This window comes from Solanum pennellii, chromosome 11 (genome assembly GCF_001406875.1).
Source record: "Solanum pennellii chromosome 11, SPENNV200".
Lineage (NCBI taxonomy): Eukaryota > Viridiplantae > Streptophyta > Magnoliopsida > Solanales > Solanaceae > Solanum > Solanum pennellii.
In genome coordinates, this window is record NC_028647.1 from 63,203,102 (window position 1) to 63,225,139 (window position 22,038).

General features: G+C 32.3%; 4 protein-coding genes across 6 annotated transcripts; 3 read left to right on the forward strand and 1 right to left on the reverse strand.

The window, feature by feature from the left end:
- The first annotated feature begins 2,579 nt into the window (after window positions 1–2,579).
- Window positions 2,580–7,710, forward strand: LOC107004670 (uridine 5'-monophosphate synthase). The gene is made up of 7 exons (XM_015202962.1): window positions 2,580–3,161; window positions 4,714–5,053; window positions 5,503–5,586; window positions 6,227–6,309; window positions 6,389–6,476; window positions 6,564–6,818; window positions 7,343–7,710. The coding sequence occupies exons 1-7, from the start codon at window positions 2,707–2,709 to the stop codon at window positions 7,469–7,471; spliced, it is 1,434 nt and encodes a 477-aa protein (XP_015058448.1). The 5' UTR covers window positions 2,580–2,706; the 3' UTR covers window positions 7,472–7,710.
- Window positions 7,711–8,477: 767 nt separating this feature from the next.
- Window positions 8,478–15,897, forward strand: LOC107004671 (nuclear speckle splicing regulatory protein 1-like). 3 transcript variants are annotated; one of them, XR_003575328.1, is made up of 7 exons: window positions 8,478–8,654; window positions 8,786–8,976; window positions 9,762–9,884; window positions 11,029–11,247; window positions 12,147–12,602; window positions 12,735–12,842; window positions 15,789–15,897. XR_003575328.1 is itself a non-coding variant. In XM_015202963.2 (6 exons), the coding sequence occupies exons 2-5, from the start codon at window positions 8,806–8,808 to the stop codon at window positions 12,573–12,575; spliced, it is 942 nt and encodes a 313-aa protein (XP_015058449.1). In that variant the 5' UTR covers window positions 8,478–8,654; window positions 8,786–8,805; the 3' UTR covers window positions 12,576–12,602; window positions 12,735–13,100. The 3 variants fall into 3 exon arrangements, 2 of the variants coding, with proteins under 2 accessions (XP_015058449.1, XP_015058450.1); XM_015202963.2 differs by lacking the exon at window positions 15,789–15,897 and having other exon boundaries at window positions 12,735–13,100; XM_015202964.2 differs by lacking the exon at window positions 15,789–15,897 and having other exon boundaries at window positions 12,147–12,575; window positions 12,735–13,100.
- LOC107003105 (probable aspartyl protease At4g16563) lies at window positions 13,946–16,389 on the forward strand. The gene is made up of 2 exons (XM_027913221.1): window positions 13,946–15,859; window positions 15,977–16,389. The coding sequence occupies exons 1-2, from the start codon at window positions 14,678–14,680 to the stop codon at window positions 16,037–16,039; spliced, it is 1,245 nt and encodes a 414-aa protein (XP_027769022.1). The 5' UTR covers window positions 13,946–14,677; the 3' UTR covers window positions 16,040–16,389.
- Window positions 16,390–19,818: 3,429 nt separating this feature from the next.
- On the reverse strand, window positions 19,819–20,561 carry LOC107004186 (NDR1/HIN1-like protein 1). Its single transcript, XM_015202427.2, has one exon. It carries the CDS (start codon window positions 20,469–20,471, stop codon window positions 19,842–19,844), a length of 630 nt encoding a protein of 209 aa, XP_015057913.1. The 5' UTR covers window positions 20,472–20,561; the 3' UTR covers window positions 19,819–19,841.
- Window positions 20,562–22,038: the final 1,477 nt, after the last annotated feature.

Genomic DNA, 22,038 nt, shown 5'->3' on the forward strand with positions numbered 1-22,038 from the left:
GTCTAACTCATTCAAAATTTAAGGGCGGAGCTCTAGATATTTTGAATTGGATCAATCTCAACTTATTCACGATTTAGCCCATTTTAAAAGAATTTTTAATTGGGTCCATTGTAATCTCTAATTTCAACATGTTTTAAGAATATTTTTGTATTGGTGTAATTTATAATCTCATATTGAATGTATAAATTAGAATCTATTTTATATTTTTTATGATTTATATATCAATTTATAACTGTTTTTTATTGAATTGAAATTCAAATAGTAGTTATTAAAGAAAAATAACAATATTTTTAAATCACTAAGATTAAACATGTCAAATTGCACAGGTCATGATTCAATCCAATATTTTTCCTATTTAAGCCTAACATAAATTTGAACGAGTTATGATTCAACTCAAATATTATTTCAATTTATTTTAATACTTTAAATTTCAATTCTACTCGATCATTTAACACCCCAACCTACGATCATACCACATTAATCTAAGAAAATTAGTGAAATTGATTGCTCAAATCAAAAGTAGTGTTGGTAAATTAAAGGATTTTGAAGAAGAATATTTAAAGTAAAATAGATTGTTAATTTATTTACTTTTATAGGACAAGAACAAGTGGAGAATATAAATGCCATGAACCTAATTCTTTCAAAGAATAATATATTTCTTGGTTACAAAATAATATTGGGTGAACATTTTAAATATATCTAAATTTCGATATATAAAATTAATACAATAAAATAATTAAATCATACATCATGCTATAAAAAATAATCTATATGTGCAAATACATTAATGATTTTAACATGTAATAGTAAAGTACAGATAAATTGAAATAATTGAGAATCTCACCATTTTTAGTTAGAGATTGCAAATACAATCCTTTGAGAATGTTTTTTTTTTATTTCAAATATTGACTTAAAAAATAATTTATACAATATACGAAATTGAATTTTAATCAGACTCAATACAAATATCACATAAAAATACTAATAAAATTTATCAGAGTTCTTCTCTAAAAATTATTTTGAACAAAACTTCAACTTCAATTTAAAAAATAATAAAACTTAATTCATAAATGTATATTTGATAAATAAATAAATACACTATACTTACTGTGTAAATATATTATTTATACCTTACGAAATAATCATATTAAAAGTTAACTAATTATTAATATTTTTAATTTTAAATCAACTTGATTTTTCATCAAATTAATTAATAATCAAATTAACTTAAAACACGACCAAACGGACCCACAATAGCCGAAAGTTAATAGTGTGCTTTTTCTCAATTAGCACTTTCCTTCTTTTAATAATTGATTGGTTGATTTAATTGGTTTACGATTTATAATAATATATTTAGTAAAATTTTGTAAGCAGAAATAAAAAAAAAATATTATGTAGATTTGTCACTACTTTGTAAGCGTAAAGAGATTATTTTTAAAAAATATTCAAGTTAACTACTATGAATTCAAATATAAAAATAAATGACTATAGAAAATATGTCAACTAATACGATAAATCGCGATCACTTTTTTTTTAAATAAAAAATAAAACCCTACTTTGGTGGTCACTTTTTTTCTTTATGTTCTCAATGTACTAGTGTTATTTAATTTGTTGAGAGATGAAATTCATAATATTATTACATGAAATATTGTTCCAATTAAAATCATCTTGGTAAAAGTTTGAATTACTTTTCAATTATTCTAATAAAATAATTTATCAAAATAACAGTAATAATTTAGGGCAATTTTTACATATATCAAACATAAAATTCATATTTGTATGTTAAAGCAAAGTTTGTACAATTGTGCTCAATAACAAACATATATATGTATGATTCACTATACATATACAGTTGAAGCGAATTGTATAAAACGAGAAAGAGAAAGAGACTTGGGCAAAAAATTATATAAAATGAAGTGTATAAAACGAATTGTATAATTACAAGTGTATAAGACGATTATATACAATTTGATTTTGTATAAAATGAGAAAGAGAGAAAGACAAAAGAGATTTGGGCAAGGGATACACAATTGAATCAAATTGTATAAAACGAGAAAGAGATAAATTATATACAATTTGAATTTGTATAAAACGAGAGTGAGAGAAAAACAAAAGAGACTTGGGCAGGGGAGTAATTTTATTGTATAATTATAAGTATATAGGACAAAAATATATACATTTGCTAGGATGTGAGGGAGAGAATGACTGTTAAGCTGTTATGGAACACAAATAAATCAAACGATAGCTATTATATTTATTTTATATTATTAGTTTTTCATTCTATACAATTATCCCAATAATGAATCTTTTATTGGAATTTTAAATTTTATAATTTCTCACTCCCAACCCAGCCCTCCTCCACCCTAGTCTCAAGGTTGAGAGTCAAGTCATGGGTTGAACTCGCGATCTCCCGAACCTAACCCCATCTTAACCGAACTCTTAATTTTGATTCTGACTTTTGAGTTTGAGGTCACAATTTAAAATTTGATAACTCTTGATTTTAACGTTAATTCGACTTTCGATTACAATATTTTTCGGTTTAGTATTATAATGTTTGTCTAAATTATATTCGGAGAGTGTACCATATTTGCCCTAGACAAAACCTCTACCTACTTTACCAACATGAAAGTAACTATAAAATGTGCTGTTTTCTTCAAACTTTGAACTCTACCCAGTAGCCACCTTCAATCTAAAAGCTCAAAAAAAATGGTATCGGAAACAATGGAGTCGATAATCCTTCAGCTTCACGACATCGCCGCCGTTAAATTCGGCGAATTCAAGCTCAAATCCGGTATCTTTTCCCCAATCTACATTGACCTCCGGTTAATCGTTTCATACCCTTCGATTCTCCGTCAGATTTCACAAATTCTGGTTGGTTCACTACCGGAATCTACCAAATACGATGTTGTTTGCGGTGTACCGTACACGGCGTTGCCTATTGCGACGTGTATCTCAACTGCACAGGACTTGCCGATGGTAATGCGGAGGAAAGAGGTTAAGGATTATGGAACTGCTAAGGCTATTGAAGGTGCTTTTGAACAGGGTCAAGCTTGTCTTATTGTTGAGGATTTGGTTACTAGTGGTGCTTCGGTACTTGAGACTGCTGCTCCTCTTCGTGCTGTTGGATTGAAGGTTACTGATGCTGTTGTCATGATTGACAGGTAGTCCATTTTCTTTTTTTTCGTACTCATACAGTTGAATTTGTGCTCTGTCGATCAGTTTTGTGGTGTTTGGACTATTTCTTACCGAGAAAAATAACAAAGTAGCTAACTTTATTCCAAAGAGTTTTGCAAAAGTCACATTTTTTGGCGTATGGGTTAATGAAGTGGGTTGATAACTACGCGGGCACGGTTTGAATCCCAACTAGGTGATTTTTTTGTATATGTTCTGGCATTAGTGACACCAGGGTTATAAAAATGTTTATTTTCAAAAGATTTTAGACCTTCCATAGTAATTTTTGGGCAAAAGCAGCTTCAATGGTGGTGTTCATTTAGGTGTCTAATAGTCTCTGTTTAAACTTTCAATGTAAATAGTCAAGTTCATAAACAAGAAAATGGGATATTTCAAGTTGAAATCATCATGCCAAAATTTGCTGAAAGATTTTGTAAGGCTTTGAGGTCAGCATTGTCTGGACAAGTTTCTTTTTTGGCATAATACATATATTTGGATCATAAATTTGGCTTCAAATTTTAACTTTGACCTCCAACTTTCATAATGCACAAACAAACACTTTAACTATCCAACTTTTAAATAAATAAATACATGAGTCCTACATGGCACAATACACGTAGGACACCATGTAGGACAAAAAATGACATGTAGGATGACGTATAGGACATTTGTGTCTATTTGTTCAACTTTATACAAGTTTAAGTGTCTGTTTGTGCACATCCAAAATTGAAGGGCATAAATGTGATTTGAAGCCAAGTTAAAGGGCATATTTATGTATTATGCCTTCTTTTTTTGGGCAAAATCTGATATCATTAATGCCCTATAAGCTTTCAAGAATTGTAAGGGTAAAAGGTTGGAGTATATTATTTTATTCATTTCTCTGTGTCTGATAGATCAGAGACAATAATTTATTACAACTACTATCATGCCTGCTCTCACTATACATTTAAACATCAAGTGAATCTGGGTTTGACATGTTCTATAAGTAGCTTTTTATTAAGAACTTTAAATATTTAGTATGTTTGATAAGATCTTAATCTAAAGGAATTGATTACTTAAAATATGTGATGATGGGGAAATTAGTTGAAAATTTCAGTATCAAAATCTGAAATACTGTAAAGAATTACTAGTAGTTTATATTAGATTGAACTATTGGGAAAACTCTTATCATTTTAAAAGAGGTGTGTGATAGATCAAAATGATATGCCAAACAAATGGAAGTGTAAGGTGTATTGAATTTTAAAACTAGCGTAATGTTTGTAGAAGTCAAGTTCAGAGATAAGCATGAACATGATTAACACAAGTGAAAAGAAAATGGTGGCGTATAATTGTTGGTTTGTACTTGTTACCTTTGTCAATTTTCTTTTTACTGTTTGTACTTATTGTTGTATAGGATAAGAGGATTGTTCGTTGCCTCAAGTCTTATTTGGTGTTAGTGTGTCATTTGAGAAATTCAATTAGCACAGATTTGTGATATATTGGCGAAACTGGAGCTAATTTTTTTTCCCTGACTGTGGCTTGTTTGGTGATTCTCTTGGATAGAGAGCAAGGAGGAAGGGAAAATTTGGCTGATAATGGAATCACATTGCATTCAATGGTGAAACTTACTGAGATGGTGAGGATACTAAAGGAAAAGGGTAGGGTTTCAGAAGAAACAGAAAAAATGGTGAAGAAATTCTTGGAGGAGAATCGCAAGGTTGCGGTTCCTGCACCAGTGAAGGAAACAAAGGTCAGGGCCAGATTACCATATGACGAGCGGGCAAAGACTGCAAAGAACCCTACTGGGAAGAAGTTGTTTGAAATCATGGTGCAGAAGAACACTAATTTGTGTTTGGCTGCCGATGTGGCCACAGCTGCTGAACTACTGGATATTGCTGACAAGGTGATGAATAGTACCTTTGTTCTTTTATCTGTTATCGTTCATGAATAAGGTATAGGAAACAATACAAGTAGGCATTAGGCAACTTATATGTGTAAAATAGTTTCTGCAAACAAGGATCAGTGCTGGCGAGATATAATAATCACTGCACCTCTGCTTTTCTTTCTTGTTATATTTGAATTTGTGTCACAGGAGTTGTAGAAACCCTATTACCTTGTCTATTGGGTGTCAAATTAACTGAAAAAATCATACATTTGAGGTTTACGAATAATAAAGTTAACAACCAGTAGCCGTATTTAGCATATGAATTGTGCTAAATCTCCTTTGTTTTGGTGCGACACAAGGAAATCATGCTGTTTTCCTCCTTTCCTATTTAATCTTTGTCCAATAATTTATGTCAGTGCCTTTCATGTTTAATAATTTGACAAGTTTATTGCAAATTTTCTATGCAGGTTGGACCTGAAATCTGCATGTTAAAAACACATGTTGATATATTGCCTGATTTTACTCCCGACTTTGGTTCTAAGCTTAGATTGGTAAGTTACTAGTGCTCATTGATCTGCTCTGGTGGATGATGATGCAATTTGTGCTTCATTTTGCTCCAGGGCAGAAAATTTTGGATCATGTTTACCGTATTTCTGTATTTCTTTATTCCTTCAACATGTGCATGAGCTGTTTAATAATTAATAATGAGCTAGCCGAGCAGGATTACAAATTTAATCTTAAAGAGTTCAACTATTGCATCCAAGGAGTAACTTATGTTTAGGTATTAATCTGAAAACTGACTTAGTTTCCTAGGCTGATAGCTAGTGATGAAGCTAAGATCTTTAGTTTATGGGTTCTGGACCATTTTGCTTACTGGGTTCTAAATAGATTATTTCTGCATATTATTTGAAAATTTCAACAAATTTCAACGCAATTAGTGTTCGAGCCTAACCTACTGGGTTTTGCGGTAGCTGATAGCTAGAGCAATGGACCAAATAAAAGGATACTACGTGTTGGAAGTATTTGTTGACTTAAATAATAATGTATGCCGACATTGGGTTTAATTGACACTTTTTGCAAGTTGAAAGAAAATGATATTGAACGGGGCTTAAACATAATGCTTGTTTTTGCCAAGGTAAAGGGATTTTAAAGTTTATCTTAGTCCTTTCTATTGTTTCTTTTCTTCTGTAGATTGCAGAGAAGCACAACTTCTTAATATTTGAAGATCGTAAATTTGCTGACATTGGAAATACAGTGACAATGCAAGCTGAAGGGTGAGGGAATGCCAGCTTTCTTTAACATTCTTATATTTTTGTTGTTCAAGTTGATCTAATATGATCTGTTTGTCTGCAGAGGTATCTTCCGCATTTTAGATTGGGCTGATATAATTAATGCACACATTATTTCTGGTCCAGGAATTGTTGATGGTCTGAAACTGAAGGTTCGTTTTATTTTACTATTACTGATACCCTAGCTATTGAGCTACAGAACATTTTATTAAGACTTGATTTGGTTCTCCTGTACTTAGGGATTGCCGCGTGGAAGGGGCCTGCTGCTTCTTGCTGAAATGAGTTCTGCGGGTAACCTAGCCACAGGAGATTACACAGCAGCAGCAGTAAAAATTGCCGAGGATCACTCGGATTTTGTCATTGGGTTCATCTCTGTGAATCCTGCTTCATGGCCCAATGGACCTGGAAAACCATCCTTCATCCACGCTACACCTGGTGTTCAATTGGTAAAAGGAGGAGATGCCCTAGGCCAACAATATAACACTCCAAATTCAGTAAGTCACATTTGCTATAGCGTCTTATTTTTCATTTCTTACATTTCAGTCTTCATACCTACATTGAATTAGATGGTCTATTACTGAATTATTAGGTTAGCGCATGCTGGCCCGGATACCATAGTTGTGAAAAAATTTAAAAATAAAATGGAATATAAGTTCTGTAAGTTTATCAGAAGAGCTGAATAGTTTGTCCATTCCTTTTATTTTTCCTTCTCATTTTTATATGACCAACTGCCCGTTCTTGATATATAATTTGGTATCATGGATGAGCCAGCAGATTGACATTTGTGATAGTGCAGCAAGACCGTAAACCTTTTATTTTCCTTCAAATAATTAGTTTCTCCCTGCTTGTTGCAAGAACAACAACTTGCACCTGCAGTTGCCTCAACTGCAGCTTTGTCAGTACGAATAAGAAAATTATAGACCTTCAAGCTGGTTTTATTAGAACTGCTCTAGTTTTAACGCGACATAGATAGAATTGTATTAGCTAGCTGTTCACTGTGAGAAAATTGTTGTTTCAGGTAATTGGTGATAGAGGCAGTGACATTATTATTGTTGGCCGTGGAATTATAAAGGCTGCTAACCCTGCAGAAGCAGCTCGTGAATACCGGCTTCAAGGTTGGGATGCATATTTGGTTAACACCAAGTAAGAGTCAGTTGTAGTAGTAGGGAGGACGGGGGGCTTTCGAGCCAGTAGTTCCTTCCAGTTTTTTGTTTTTCCTTTTGATTGCGCCTTTTTCGCCCTTCCACAGCCAGTTGGGGCTCGAAATTGAGTGTTGATTCTAGGTCTGTGCTTTCTAGACTACCACATTCCAACTCTGATGATTTGAATAACTAGATGCATTGAAATACAATGAGTTTGGATGAATGATACATCTTTTTTTTTGTGTGTTTGGTTTTCCTATACATATTCACATTGGAGCCCGACTAAAATTGTTCGGAATAAAAGTGCTTCCTACAATTGCATATGGAGGTTGGAGGAATGATTGATCATATAGAAAACTATGTATAATGTAGAGATCATCCATTAGTTTCACCAGTGGCTAGTCAATATAGAAAACTATGTATAATGTAGAGATCATCCATTAGTTTCACCAGTGGCTAGTCAATATTCAAATTACGTGTCATTAAAATTAAAAAATTGATTAATTAGTGAATGCTAAAATTTAGAAGAACTTTTTTCTTGTTACAAATTTGTTTCATAATATTATTTATATTATATTGTATTGTATTATTTTAATGAATACAATGTTGACATAGATTGTATCGTTCTTCGTCGTTACATAATGTCAGACATTCATAATTTGATAATAAATTTAAAGAAAAAGTGAAATGTGTAGAGTTACTATGAAAAGTTGTGATGCAAGATGGAATATGATTATTAAATAATAACGAAATCACAGAATGAGATAATAATATTGAGGTGGTCACACGATCACACCGAATTAGTGTTACATCGAATCGATTTTTTCGTTGTTACCTCACGACAATATTACTACATAAAAGTGATTTTTTGATTGTTACCTAACTATAGTATTACGTAAAATCGGTCTTTTAATTGTTATCTAATAAAAAATGTAAAAGTATTTTCTATTATTGATTCTCACTTTAAGAAATTTAATTTCTTACATAAATAATAAGAAAACCAGTGAGCTCGATCCAAACAGGCCCAGTTTACTATCGTCGCCGGTACTCCATTCCGCCACCGCCTCTCTGCCGCCGGACCACCGCCTTCTTCCGACGGCTCTAGTTTTCTACTGTTGATCGAGAACAGAACTTGCCGCACTGTTTTAGGGTTTGGAAACGTCAGCTACAAATTAAAGGACCTGTACTGTAAGTAATCAAAACAACCTTTAAACTTTTAAATTCAAATTAATATGTAGAAAATTTATCGTATCTGTATTGCTATTGTTTTTCATATGATAGCACCTGAATATTTTTGTTTATTAATTATGAATTTTCAGTTTGAAGTTGATAGTGAATCATGAAAAAATCGGGATATGGTTTACAGTTAAGAGTTCCACCATCGCAGCAGAAGAAGAAACAGCCGGCGAGGCCTCCGCCTCCTAAAGCACTTGGTTTTGGGGATGGTGATGATGATGATGTTGAGAAAGAAATTTCTCGTCATGCCTCTAAGAATAAGGCTCTCAAAGATGTAAGCTGTAGCTCTTACCTCACAATTTCACATTTGTTTTATAAATTCTTCTGATTTTTTTTTTAATAATCATGGTGTTTGTGCTAGCTTGTGTGCAACTCGACTAATTCCAATTCCACGCTGTACCTGCTACTAAGCTTTAGATTTATCTGTTATTTCAAATTTCACATTTGTTTTTTTTAGGGTGGCTGGTGTTTGGCATGGAAGTCATATTATTGTAGTTTTATCATTGTTTGTTATTTGCTTTTTTATTAATCTATCTTAGTAATTATTATGTTTTTATGGTGTTTCATATATCACATGATTTTATTATTGTTTTGGCTCCTCTCTGGTGGGCTTATGCATTGTTTCCTTGTTATTTGCTATATTCTCTTCATTGGCTCTTTCGTCTTTATATCGGGATTTATTGCACTTGAGCCGAGGGTCTTTCGGAAAGATCCTCTCCACCTCCAAAAGGTAGTGGTAAGGTCTACGTGTACATTCTACTCTATCCAGACCTCACTTGTGGGATTTTACTGGGTATTTTGTTGTTGGTGTCTGGGCTTAGCTTGTGTGCACCTTGACTAACTTCATGGGGCACCTGCTACTGAAAACTTTGTCCCAGGTGCTTATGAGAAGGAATCGCCTAGTGCCTAGTCTCAACTTCCTTCATTGACCACTAGGTTGCTATACATTGTCCTGAACCTTTTATACTGATTTTGTTTGTCCCAAGAAAAAGCAAACGGGTTATGACTCAAGAAGGGGAAGTGACTAACTAGGGGTGTAACTCCATTTTTTTTGGGCAGATTGAAGAACAACATAAGAAGGCTTTAGAAGAGGACCCTTCAGTATTTGATTATGATGGAGTGTATGATGATATGAAAGTGAAGGCTGTCCAACCTCGAGCTCAGGATCGCGAAGAGAGGAAGGTAATGTTTTACGTTGCATTTTTTCCAGTTTATATTTAGATATTCAGTGTGATTTGATGAAGCAAAATAAATGAACATTTCAAAAGTTTGGAGGGGATACTCATGATTGTTTCTGCAATTAATTGTTAGAACCATGTGAAAGTAGTTGCTATGCTGAGTAGGCTAACAGACCTTTTAGCCGGGAATCACTTGCTATGCTGAGTAGGCTAACAGACCTTTTAGCCACGAATCACTTGGTTGAAGTAATTTGTATAAAAACTTCTGTTGTGGTAGACTATAAGTGAATTTGGATTTTGGGACGTTACTTTTTACCTGGTTTAAAGCTAGTTGTTTAAATTTATGCAGTTCAGTTGGGTTATTTAACCCCTGTATTTAGTACTGGACTATTTCTTAACTTTGTTAGCTCTCTTGTACTAGTTTGAAGATTGTAAAGGAGCTGACAGCTTTTGTTTATGCTCTCTGTGAGCCCTTTTGTCTATTCTGTAATTCTGCTTCTGCTTGATGCTTTTTAATAAAATACCTCACTTCATTAAAAAAAAGAAGATATATCCTGATTTAGCTCTTGAACCTGAGACCGATATGTTATGGTGGCTTTGTCAGTAAGATGTTAGGATAGGAGCATTTTCCGAGTGAAACGAATTATGGGTAGATTCTGCAAGTGTTAATTTTAGAGCGTCTCATTCTTTGATTTGTTATGCTTAATTCAAGGGCCATGTAAGCTGCTCTTTTAACTATTTTCATACTGAGGTGAAGTTTCTTTTACATTAGAGAAACTAAAATTAAGGAATTTGTTTTTTTTCCTAATTGATTTATGCTACAAAAAAAAAAAAAGGAGATAGCTCTCTTTTCTCAGTGATTATACTAATCTGCTTTTGTCTGGTTGCATTATCTTCTTCCTGAAGGTCTCTTGAAATATGCACAGTTGTTCTCTTTCCTCAATTTTTTTTCCTGCGAAACTGGCGCCATAAATTATTGCAACTTTCCTTATTTATTTCTTCCTTTTCAATAATATCTAGAACATGTTATTACTTATTACTCTTTCTGCATGAGATGATAAGCATTAATATCTGCAGTTTTTACTTGAAGGAAATGAAAATTACTTCCACAATTTTTGCACCTTTTTGAACTGTTATGCTTGTTCCAGCCAAAGTATATCCAGATGCTAATGGAGAAGGCAAAACAACGAGAACGGGAGCATGAGGTCATTTATGAGAGGAAAATAGCAAAAGAGAGGAGTAAAGATGATCATCTTTTTGCAGACAAAGACAAGTTCGTCACTGCTGCTTATAAAAGGAAACTTCAAGAGCAGGCTAAGTGGTTGGAGGAAGAGCGTCTTCGTGAGCTACGAGAGGAGAGAGATGATGTAAGTGAAATCTTCTCATATCTCTTTTGTTCTTTGCTTGCTTATCTTTATACTCAAGGTATTTATGTAAAAATTATGGATAGTCATAATTTAGTTTTACACCATAACCACCTGATGACCGAGCATGTTCTAGCAAGATCTTAAGTTAACTTCTGCTTAGAAGTCATTGATGATTGTCAAGCTCATTTGAAAAGTTTTGGCCTCATGTACTAAAATCTCAATGGTGATTTTCTTAGAAAGCGCATTGAAACTCTTATGAAGGTATAATATAACTGAATGAGAGAAAATTACTTTATCAATATTAAGGGTTCGTTTTGGAGTATATTATTTTTTAGAGAACATTTTCGGATAATTCTTAAAAACCTTCCAAATTTTAGATAATTACTTCATACAGTGTGATAAGTGGGCTGTGTTTGTGTCTTTTAAACTAGCACCTGATATCTGAATTGCAGGTCCAAAAACAGTTTTATAAGTTCCAATTTTGTCAGACTAAATGCAGTAATAAAATTTATCTAATACTGGAGAACGTTTTCTTCATACCAAAGCATCTATATCTCAGATGCGGACAGTTTCAACTGCTCTAGTTATACCTGAACAGAAGTACTGAAGCCACCATACGACTAATAATGTCAAAACGAAACTAGAACTGCTAATTATACTTAATTTATGGACATAAGCTTGTGATCTTACTTTCCTTGTTGGTTCAACACAGATCATTTCACAAGAGATAATCACCACTAACAGAAATACTGTGTCAGTTGACGCTGTTAATCAGCCTGTGGAAAATAGAAAGAAGCTATGGTTGTCTGTTGCATGCATTGGTTTTTCTATTTGATCTGAAAGTGACCCTGTCAGCACGTAATCCTTTTATGTTCTAATAATGTGAAATATATTGACAGGTTACTAAGAAGACTGACATCAGTGATTTTTACTTCAGTCTTCAGAAAAATGTTGCCTTTGGAGGCGAGGGCAAGTCCAAGAAGGCTGTGAATCATCATGAACCGGAAGCAGTTCAGACAGAAGAAAAGCCTTCATCATCAGCGGATGTACATTCACACATGTCTAGGGAGATAAAGACACAAGATCATGAACCTTCTGTTTCTCCTCCTCGTAAGGAAAGGACTGATGGAGCCGCAGATATGAAACCTCCTTCAGATGGTTTGTCTGAAAAGAGGGCTGAAAAACTAACTTCCGACAATGTACCAACTACTACCACTGAACCTGCGGCAAGTGATCAACCAAAAGTTGACCATCATAAAAGAAGTCTGGACGCTGTTGCTGCAGCTAAGGAACGGTTCTTGGCTAGGAAGAAGGCGAAGGAACAATAGGTTCCAGCTGCTGCTCTTGTTCTTTTGGTTGAAGCTCATATCTTATCTTTCTACGATTAAGATTTACTCCTGTTATATACACACACTCACATTGTTGTAACAGTCTTTTTCATGATTTCCGACATTTGAATGCACATTTTCTTACTTTCTATTGAACAGGGCTCTGATCAAAGCTGCATAGCTTCCTTGTTTTTGAAACTTCTGGACAATGGAGTAGGGTTGTCAAGGATCAACCGGAAATCGCCTCTCTATCCCGTAAAGGTTGGGGTGAGGTTGCATACATCTTAACTCTCCTGTCCACTTGTGGGATTAAATTGGGTTTATCGTTGTTGTCTTAAAAGTAGAAATAGTGCCCACAAGTTACTTTTTGGTTCCCGCTTTTGAAAAATAGCTATTGTAATGATATTTAAAAGTCTAGAAACTGGAACCCTCAGATATTATCATGAAATATTTCAAATTGATTTTGAAACTTCAAGATAATAACTATTTTTTCACTTATTGGGGCTGAAAAGTGATTTATTTTGTGAATTTTCTCTGCTATTGATTGACAGTTTAGACATTAATATTGGAGCAGAAAAAATGAGGGCTATATGTTTATCCTATAATCACATTTTCATAGAAGTCTATTAAATTTTGGTTGGTTCACAAAATCCACTTCAAATTCATGAGTCATAGGCTATATACCCCTCGTTATATACCCCTCAACTTTGTCATTTGGAGCTGATATATCCTCGTTATAAAAGTGGCTCGTATATGCCCTTACCGTTATACAAACGGTTCACATATACCCCTGCCGTTACAAAATGGCTCACATATACCCTTCATCTAACGGAAGTTAAAAAATTAGTTTTAAATTTATATTTATTACTTCTAATTTTTTTTAAAAAATTATTTAGGGGTATATATGATTCTTCTATCAAAGTTCAAGGTATATTTTAATTTTTTTCATATATAAATTATTTTTTGACTTCTTTTATTATAATTATTTGAATTTCTTATTATTATTTTGTTTTTTTCTTTCATTCCTTAGTTTAAAGAATAAAAAATTAAACTATTTTGTTTGTCTATATTGTAATTTAATTTCGTACTCGAAGAAAAAATTTGGTCATCTACAATAAGTTTTACAAGAATATTAGTGAAACATAAATAAATTTGATTATCAAAATAATAGTTATAAATTAGTCATTGAAACAAAAAAAAAGTCAAAAAAAATATATTTGACGAGGATTAAATTTACTCATATAGGATTATATTTTTTAGAAAAAAATAATAAAAATTTAGATTAAGATTATTATTTTTTTCATTTCCGTCAGAGGAAAAGGATATATGTGAGCCATTTGTTTACAAGTAGAGATATATATGAGCCACTTTCATAACAAAAGGTATATCAGCTCTAAATGACAAAGTTGAGAGTATATCAGACCCTTTTCCCACATATATATATATAGTAGCAAACAAATGCTTGTGTAATGGTTAGTATCCAAAACAAAAATGTCTTGGATTTTGTCAAACTCCACCGTTCCTTTATCATTTACATTTGCGGTGCAAAATATTAATTTCTTTGGAAGTTTGTTGATTGTTAATTGTTGATTGTTGATTGTTGATTGTTGATTGTTGAATCACATGCCAACTGCCAAATTGTTGTACCTATGTCCCAATAGTGGTACCAAAACCTACTATATTCTGCTTTAACTAAAGGCTCTCAAACTTCCTGTTTTCCTATCCGATGTCTCGATATTCATTTTGATGTCAAACTAATCTAAATTTACATCGAGAAGTCACAGAGGTGAATCTGGGTTCACTAGAACCCATAAGTTACTTCATTTTTAGATCCGTCTTCGCTACCACAGCTATCGTTGGTGGAAAAGACATTCAATTTTTCTTTTTAGTTTTTTCACTTGGTGTCACATTGGAGCCTGACTAATCTAAGAGTGGCGCCAAGAAGTCTCATTTTGGAGAAAAGGACTCCTTGCTTAAAATGATTTAATCTCGAACCTGAAACCTCTAATGAAGTACTTATCACCCCACCACGAAAACCGTTTGATATATAAGACACTCTTAACTTCCTTCAACATACTATTATCTCCAAGTTCCCAAGAACCATGGCTTCTTCTTCTTTACTCCTTTTCCTCTCTATCATTACTTTCCTCTTTCCCTTTATTTCTTCATCAAAATCCTCCACAACAATCCCTCTTTCATTTCTCAACACCAACAGAAACCAAGATTTCTACCAAAAACTCACTCATTTAGCTTCTTTCTCTTTAGCTAGAGCTCATCAGATCAAGAATCCTCAAGATTCTTCAATTTCCAACATCCCTTTATATCCTCATAGCTATGGAGGCTACTCAATTACTCTTCCATTTGGTACTCCTCCTCAAAAAATCCCATTTGTAATGGACACTGGTAGTAGCTTTGTTTGGTTCCCATGTACTAAAAAGTACCAATGCTCAAAATGTCCTGTTTCTTCACAAAAAAATCCAACTTTTATTCCAAGATTGTCATCTTCAGCTAGAGTTCTTGGATGCTTAAATCCAAAATGCAGTTGGATTCACCCAAAAAACAGCCCGAAATCTCTTTGCCATGTTTGCGAATCGCGTAATAGAACAAACTGTAAACATGCTTGTCCCCCTTATATGATTCTTTATGGTTCAGGTTCCACAGCTGGAATTGGCCTAGTTGAAACACTGAACTTACCAAACAAGAAAATACCCAATTTTCTTGTTGGTTGTTCTTTACTCTCCTCTCAACAACCCGCGGGAATCGCGGGGTTTGGGAGGGGAATGTCATCATTGCCAAACCAATTAAGAGCTAAGAAACTGTCTTATTGTCTTGTATCTCATAGGTTTGATGATATTCCGAAAAGTAGCATGCTTGTTTTGGATACTGTTTATGAAAAGTCGAAAAATTTAACCCGTACCCCATTGCTAAAAACTCCATTTGTTGTTGGAAGAAATGCATTAGCAGGGTACTACTATGTTGAATTGAGAGAAATCACTGTTGGTGATCAGATAGTGAAGGTACCATATCGATATCTGGCACCGAATTCATTAGGGAACGGTGGAACGATTGTGGATTCAGGCACGACGTTCACTTTCTTGAATCATGATATATTTGTGTCTGTGATGAATGCATTTGTGAACCAGGTAAAGGGGTTATCAAGAACTGAGGAAATCGAAAGATTGACAAATTTAAAGCCATGTTTCAATGTTTCAGGGCATAAAACAGTGTCACTGCCAGAGATGAAGTTTCATTTCAAAGGAGGTTCAGAGATGGTATTGCCATTGGTAAATTACTTCTCTATTGTTGGTGAAAATGATGTGGTTTGTTTGACATTGGTGAGTGATTTTAGGCTCGAATCGTCTACTGGACCATCGATAATTCTTGGAAATTTTCAAATGCAGAACTTTTTTCATGAGTTTGATCTCAAAAATGACATGTTTGGGTTCAGGCATCAAGTGTGCTAATGAGTAATGAGAACGATGTTGCTCAGACTCTCTAAAAACGTTATCAGGTTATGTTGCTCGAATGCTTTTTCAAAGAGTACGAGCAAGGTTAAGTGTTGGATGTGCTATGTTTGGTGGATCTAGCATGTTGTAGTCGACGTTTTTTTAAGAGTCTGAACAGTATAGCTACGTGAAAAGTGCTTGAAAGACTTCAGCTTTTGTGTAGTTCTTTTACTTGAACTTTAGAATATAAGATAAAAATAACAACAAATGATGTTTTGTTCAAGTAAAAGTATTATTATTTATCTCATCCCACGTATTAAACGATAACTCTGCAAGTGAAAATAGAGAAAAATATTCTAGAGTTTGAACTATTATTTTATGTTACGTGGTCCAACCCATTAATCCAATCTCTTAAGAAATTCATTGGACAGCCCAAATACAATTCTTCGAGTTTTTCGAAAATAATCTTTTTACCGGTTAAAGTTTACGTAAACACCACCATCTCTAGACCTAATTTATAAGATTACTCTGACTATTTATTTTTCGAAAGAATGATACATTTTGCATAATATTATTTCTCAAATAAAGTTTGAGTTAAAAAAGTATAATCTTGAAGATTTTATATAGTAGACACCTAATTGTTTGAGACTAGAAGTCCTGATTGCTATTAATTAATTATGACATAAAACACTCCAAATATATATATTGTGTCATATTTATTTTTTCTATTTACTAGATAATACAAATAAATTCAAATGTATGAAAACAGATTTATCGAAAGAATTACTTGATGAGATATTTCATCGTGTCGATGTTAAAGCTGGAGTTTTTGGTCATAATCATCTTTAAACTATATCCTAAACTTAAACAATATCCTTAAAGTAACATTTTTAGCATAAAACAACAGTCAAGTATTTGAAAGTGAATCATTTTCATCCGTCTATTGAATTTATGAGAAAAATAATAGATCACACAAAAATCAAGTCATCCCTTCGTAATAGTCATTATTAGATACGCCAAAAATTCTATTGCAGACTTTTTCGGTAATTGAGTTTAGCATTACGCAAGGTCTTTTAATTTGATAGTTCTTTTTCATATTTTTCATGTAATTTGATATTAAAAATATTATTTGTTGAAATATGTTTCTTCTCAATTGAATATGCTAGAAGTGACGTTTTTTGAAGACTTCTGCTTCTCCGGTGTATTCTTATCCAACTTTTTTCCGTTACTAAATGAGAAAAAAAAAAACAAATCATATACCCTCACACCTTCAAAATATTTTTTGTTTCCGTAAGCAATAATGTCTAAGATTTTTAATATTCTTTTATAAACTTCTTATAGCAAATAATGAATTATTTGTTAAAAACAAATCCGATCGTTATAAATGTATTTATTAATTTTTTTTCTTTACCCTTTTTTTTATTAATTTTAGAAAAATACTAATTGCTTATATTTTTTATTTTTTTCTAATAGAGAAGTGAGTCAGTTCAATTATTAACAAGTATTAAACTTGTGTTTGTCAAGTAGCCATCCATTGAATATAACAAAGACAGATCCTTCTGTTCAATTCTGCCCACAAAAAAAACAAAAGCTTCTATTCATCATCATTTTTCGAGTGAATGTTTTGGAGCAACGATAAAAAAAATACGAGTGAAGTTTTGGAGCAACGATAAAATTATTTTTTTATATAATTTATAAATTAATTATATGAATTGAGCCGTAAAAATAACAACTAATTAGAATATACAATCTATGTCACACCCCTTAAAGTGTAGTTCTTTATATGGACCATTTAACAGATGTTGTGAAAAATTATATCGATTCGTTAGGACTAATGTAATAATCAATAAAAAGTTTTTTCGTCTTTTTTCACTCAAATATCTGATATTTATATTAAAGTTTGATAGAATTTGAATTGACGCATTATGAAATTCATTTTTTAAAATAATGATCATCCTCGACATCTGATTAAAATTTAAGAATTCCGAACGATCCGATTAAATTCAACCATGTTGATGATAAAAAGCTTTTTCAAAAGCACACACCATAGTTGTGTTGCAAATTTACATAATTAAACTTACCACATTCTCAAACTTTTTCTGCACCACACAAACACCTTTTCTTCTCAAGTAGGAATCAACATTTACTTTCCCTCACTTTATGATGATATCGGATGAATACGATTCTTTTATTTTGAATTAATTTTTTGAGTTTGAGTTTAAGTTTCGAAAATAAAAAAAACATATAGAGACTATTCTTCCTTTAATGACACGTGTTGCATGTCCAAAGTTCTTTGCATGACTCGAACCAAAAAAAACAAAAATAAATAAATTATTGTTAAACTATTTATTAAAACTCGGTACATGATGCATCCCCTATTTAGATAAGATTTATGGAATCAACTATTGATATCATAGGTCGCTTATATCTATACTTTTTTTTCTCGAATTCTACGTGAATACGGAATATTATTATACATATTAGAACAAGGATTCACTTGTATCTATTAAGGATATATATTCTTTGTGTAAATCCATAAAATAGTTTTGTAGATACTAGGAAGTTGTTGGTGAATGTCTTGCACCCTTATAACAAGATCCTAGTATCATGCCATATCTAACTCGTGAAAACATGAATATTTTTAAGATTACATCATACTTCTTGGTAAATCCTTTTTCAAGATTCGAAATAAATCGATTAAAATATTTTGTGCATTAAATTATTCGATGTCTTTTAACTCGATTCTTTGAACATTTTCTTATCACTAATAAAAAGGTTATGCATTCTACAAATATTCACTACCCAAAGAAATAAAAAGAGAGAGAAAAAAAATTAACACCAAAATAAAACAATCCCCACTAAAACTTTACACTATTTCCTATTTTATTAAAGGTCTCAAAAAGTAATATTTAAATTATAAAAATTCAAAACATATACTCTCTCATTCGTTTAAAAAAGGATGACCTAGTTTGACTTGGAACGGAGTTTAAGTAATTTTGTGGTTCAAAATTAAAGTTATGTCAAACGTACCAAAATATCCTTTAATCTTGTGGTCTTAAGCATGCCACGTGAAGAGTTATAGTTAAAGAATTGCCAAAAAAAGAAAGGGGACATTCTTTTTTTAACGGATGGAGTATTAAAAAGGGAAGTGTGTATGCTACACGGTTCTTGTTTGAGGTAAGGTTCATGTTCCCCTTCGATTACACTTTCTGAATTAATGGACATGGCACGGATCAGGTCTAACCCCCACATTAGTGACTTACAACCAATTGGTGATGATCTCGAAAAAACAAAATAAAATGATACACGATAAAATCTAGATGAAAAAATCGAGGTTAATTTTTTTTACCTTATATAGAAGTTTCGGGTTCACAACTATAAAATGGCAAACACACCAGTAAAAAGTGGTTCCTTTTTAATAGCTAGGCACTACACGATTGTTAATTATAGATTTCGAGTTGAAACTCTTGAAATGGAAAAACTTATAAGATATAGGAAACATTTTTCTCTTTACACCAATAAATTACAAAAATTAAAAAGGAAAGTGTATGATCAACAAACCATACATTCTAAATGAAGAAACCGTGATTAAATCATTTTACCTAACTCAGAAATTTCAAGTTCGAACATTCATAGTAGTTAGGTATACACGAAATTAACTAGAAATGAACTCTCAAAATGAAAGAACTTTTGACACGAAAATACATTGCTCTATTTAGTAAGACTAATAATACTGAATATCAAATATCAGATGATTTCACGAAAGAAAAAAAGATCTAGTAGAGAGAGAAGGAAAATAGAGAAATTCTTCAATTCTTCTTCAAACATCAACATGACAATTTTGCACCAATTGATACTTCCCAACAACAACACTATTCCCAATAAATTTTCCACCAATACCAACATAAGCAGGACAATTAACATACAAATGATATTTACTTGAAATAAAATTCCCAACTTTCCACCTAACTCTTGCATCAATTCTAACATTTAATAAAATTGTACCAAAAATTATATCTTGACTAATTTCATTACCTAAGTAAGGTGCAATTGGTACATTATTACCATACACAAAAGGTGACCATATCGACACATCTTTGTGGCCTTGGTACGTTTGTGGCATCAATGTTGGTAGTGTAACTTGTTGGCCACGATAAGTGGCGTAGACGTCGAGTCTATCGTAGTAAATTCCAATTTTATCGTTAGGGTTACGGGAGGCGATCGTGATTTGTATGTTGGTAGTGAGGAAATTAAAGGGGGTAGAGGTGTTGAACGCGTACACGGTCGCGTCTTGGAGGATGAAATGTGGTTTTGTTGGACGTAGGATGAGAAAAATGAGGAGGATTGTGAAGAGGATTAGGGTTACGAACGCGATCAAGGCGGTGATTAGGCGGCGTTGGAGGTTGTGCCGCTCATCCTCGACGTGGTGGCCGCAGTCCTTTTCCGTCATGATGGTGGTGGATGGTGAGATTTTTTGGTTGTTTGAGAGAGTATTTGTTGAGTTTTCAAGATTATGAGAGAGTGGCTCCCTAATATAGAAGAATTTGGTAGAGTTTTTTATTCTTTTTATATTTGTTGTGGTGTTTTCGAGCGTTTATCGAGACAATCTCTTTATCTTTACGATATAGAAATAAGATTTATGTACATTCTATCTTTTACTATCCCACTTGTGAAATTGTACGTAAAATCAACTTGATGGTGTAAAATTACATTATTAAACTGATGATGTATATAACTTAAACTCCAGTTACTATCCGTAAAGAAAGAATTAAAACATATTAACACGATTAATTTAGATTCATGTTATCATATGAAATCCTTATCTACTTATTACAAAGGACGTATACATTTAAGTAAGCGTGAAATAATCTCATCTATCTTGTTATATATACTTTTAGTTAATGATAAATTGTGCTTAAGACCAATACAAAAGCCAAAAATGTACCTCAACAATTACTTATGAAGAATTAGAGGATATTGAAAGTGAATGGTGGAAAATGAAGTTTGGTGATGGTAATTAAAGTTTTGTTTGGTACAACCTTATCTTTTAGGGATAGATGCTTCTACATACACACACAAAAGGGGTTAAAAAGTTATAAAGAGAGACAAGAATTATACCAAAAAGTTATACATATATATAAATTTTGATGAATAAAGACGATAACAATAACAATACTGATAACATATTTCGTACAATTCTAGGAATGAAATTTAAAGATTGAGATAAATAGATCATTTTCAATAGACTTGTCGACTCAAAAATTTAGAGAAGAGACGAAAAGAAAAGAAAAAGAGAAAAGAGTTCATGGCATAAATATTAAAATAAAATTTAACAACAAAATAATAAAATACAAATGAACCAGCAAAATATTATAATACACATTTGTCATATAATATAAAGACATTCTTTTGTCAAGTAGTTATCTATCGAAATTTATTAGTTCAATTAATTTAGATTTATATTAAATTAAATTAATTAATATCTTGTTTTCATCATACACTGGGTAAACAAACGTAATAAGTGTTATGGCATATTATCATATTTTTATCATACTCCATAGTTTTATTGGAAGGGAGTAACTATTAATATTTATATTTGACATTGTTTTATTTTTTAATAATAAGCTAATCCAATTTTTATTTTATCTTTTTCTACAAATGATAGAAATCTTGTTTTTTACCCTAATCCTCATGAGAAATGCTCTGTATTAGTAGGATTTTTTCTATATTCATAAGTTCGAACTCGAAATACTTTTCACTAAAAAATAAATAAAAAAATTATCGTCACTCTATAAATTATACAAAACAGCCTTATATACACTTTTCTATTCAGAATTCATTTACGAAATTGTATAAACCACGAAGCTGCCACAGAATTTTAGAAATATTATAGAAACTTCTATCATTTAATTATTTATTCGCACTCGATACATATTATATGATTTATGACTTGATGATTATGGTTAAGAAACAAATATGTTTATAAAGATTATTTATAATATATTAGTTTGATGTAA

What these genes read in the sequence shown, in the direction of transcription:
- LOC107004670 (XM_015202962.1), top strand. Translation starts at nt 2,707, where the DNA reads ATGGTATCGGAAACAATGGAGTCGATAATCCTTCAGCTTCACGACATC. An exon ending in TTGATGGTCTGAAACTGAAG is followed by an intron (nt 6,477 to 6,563) that starts GTTCGTTTTATT and finishes TCCTGTACTTAG; the next exon opens with GGATTGCCGCGTGGAAGGGG. An exon ending in AATATAACACTCCAAATTCA is followed by an intron (nt 6,819 to 7,342) that starts GTAAGTCACATT and finishes TTGTTGTTTCAG; the next exon opens with GTAATTGGTGATAGAGGCAG.
- LOC107004671 (XM_015202963.2), top strand. Translation starts at nt 8,806, where the DNA reads ATGAAAAAATCGGGATATGGTTTACAGTTAAGAGTTCCACCATCGCAG. An exon ending in AGAATAAGGCTCTCAAAGAT is followed by an intron (nt 8,977 to 9,761) that starts GTAAGCTGTAGC and finishes TTTTTTGGGCAG; the next exon opens with ATTGAAGAACAACATAAGAA. An exon ending in AGGATCGCGAAGAGAGGAAG is followed by an intron (nt 9,885 to 11,028) that starts GTAATGTTTTAC and finishes TGCTTGTTCCAG; the next exon opens with CCAAAGTATATCCAGATGCT.
- LOC107003105 (XM_027913221.1), top strand. Translation starts at nt 14,678, where the DNA reads ATGGCTTCTTCTTCTTTACTCCTTTTCCTCTCTATCATTACTTTCCTC. An exon ending in CAGAGATGGTATTGCCATTG is followed by an intron (nt 15,860 to 15,976) that starts GTAAATTACTTC and finishes TTTCAAATGCAG; the next exon opens with AACTTTTTTCATGAGTTTGA.
- LOC107004186 (XM_015202427.2), bottom strand. Translation starts at nt 20,471, where the DNA reads ATGACGGAAAAGGACTGCGGCCACCACGTCGAGGATGAGCGGCACAAC.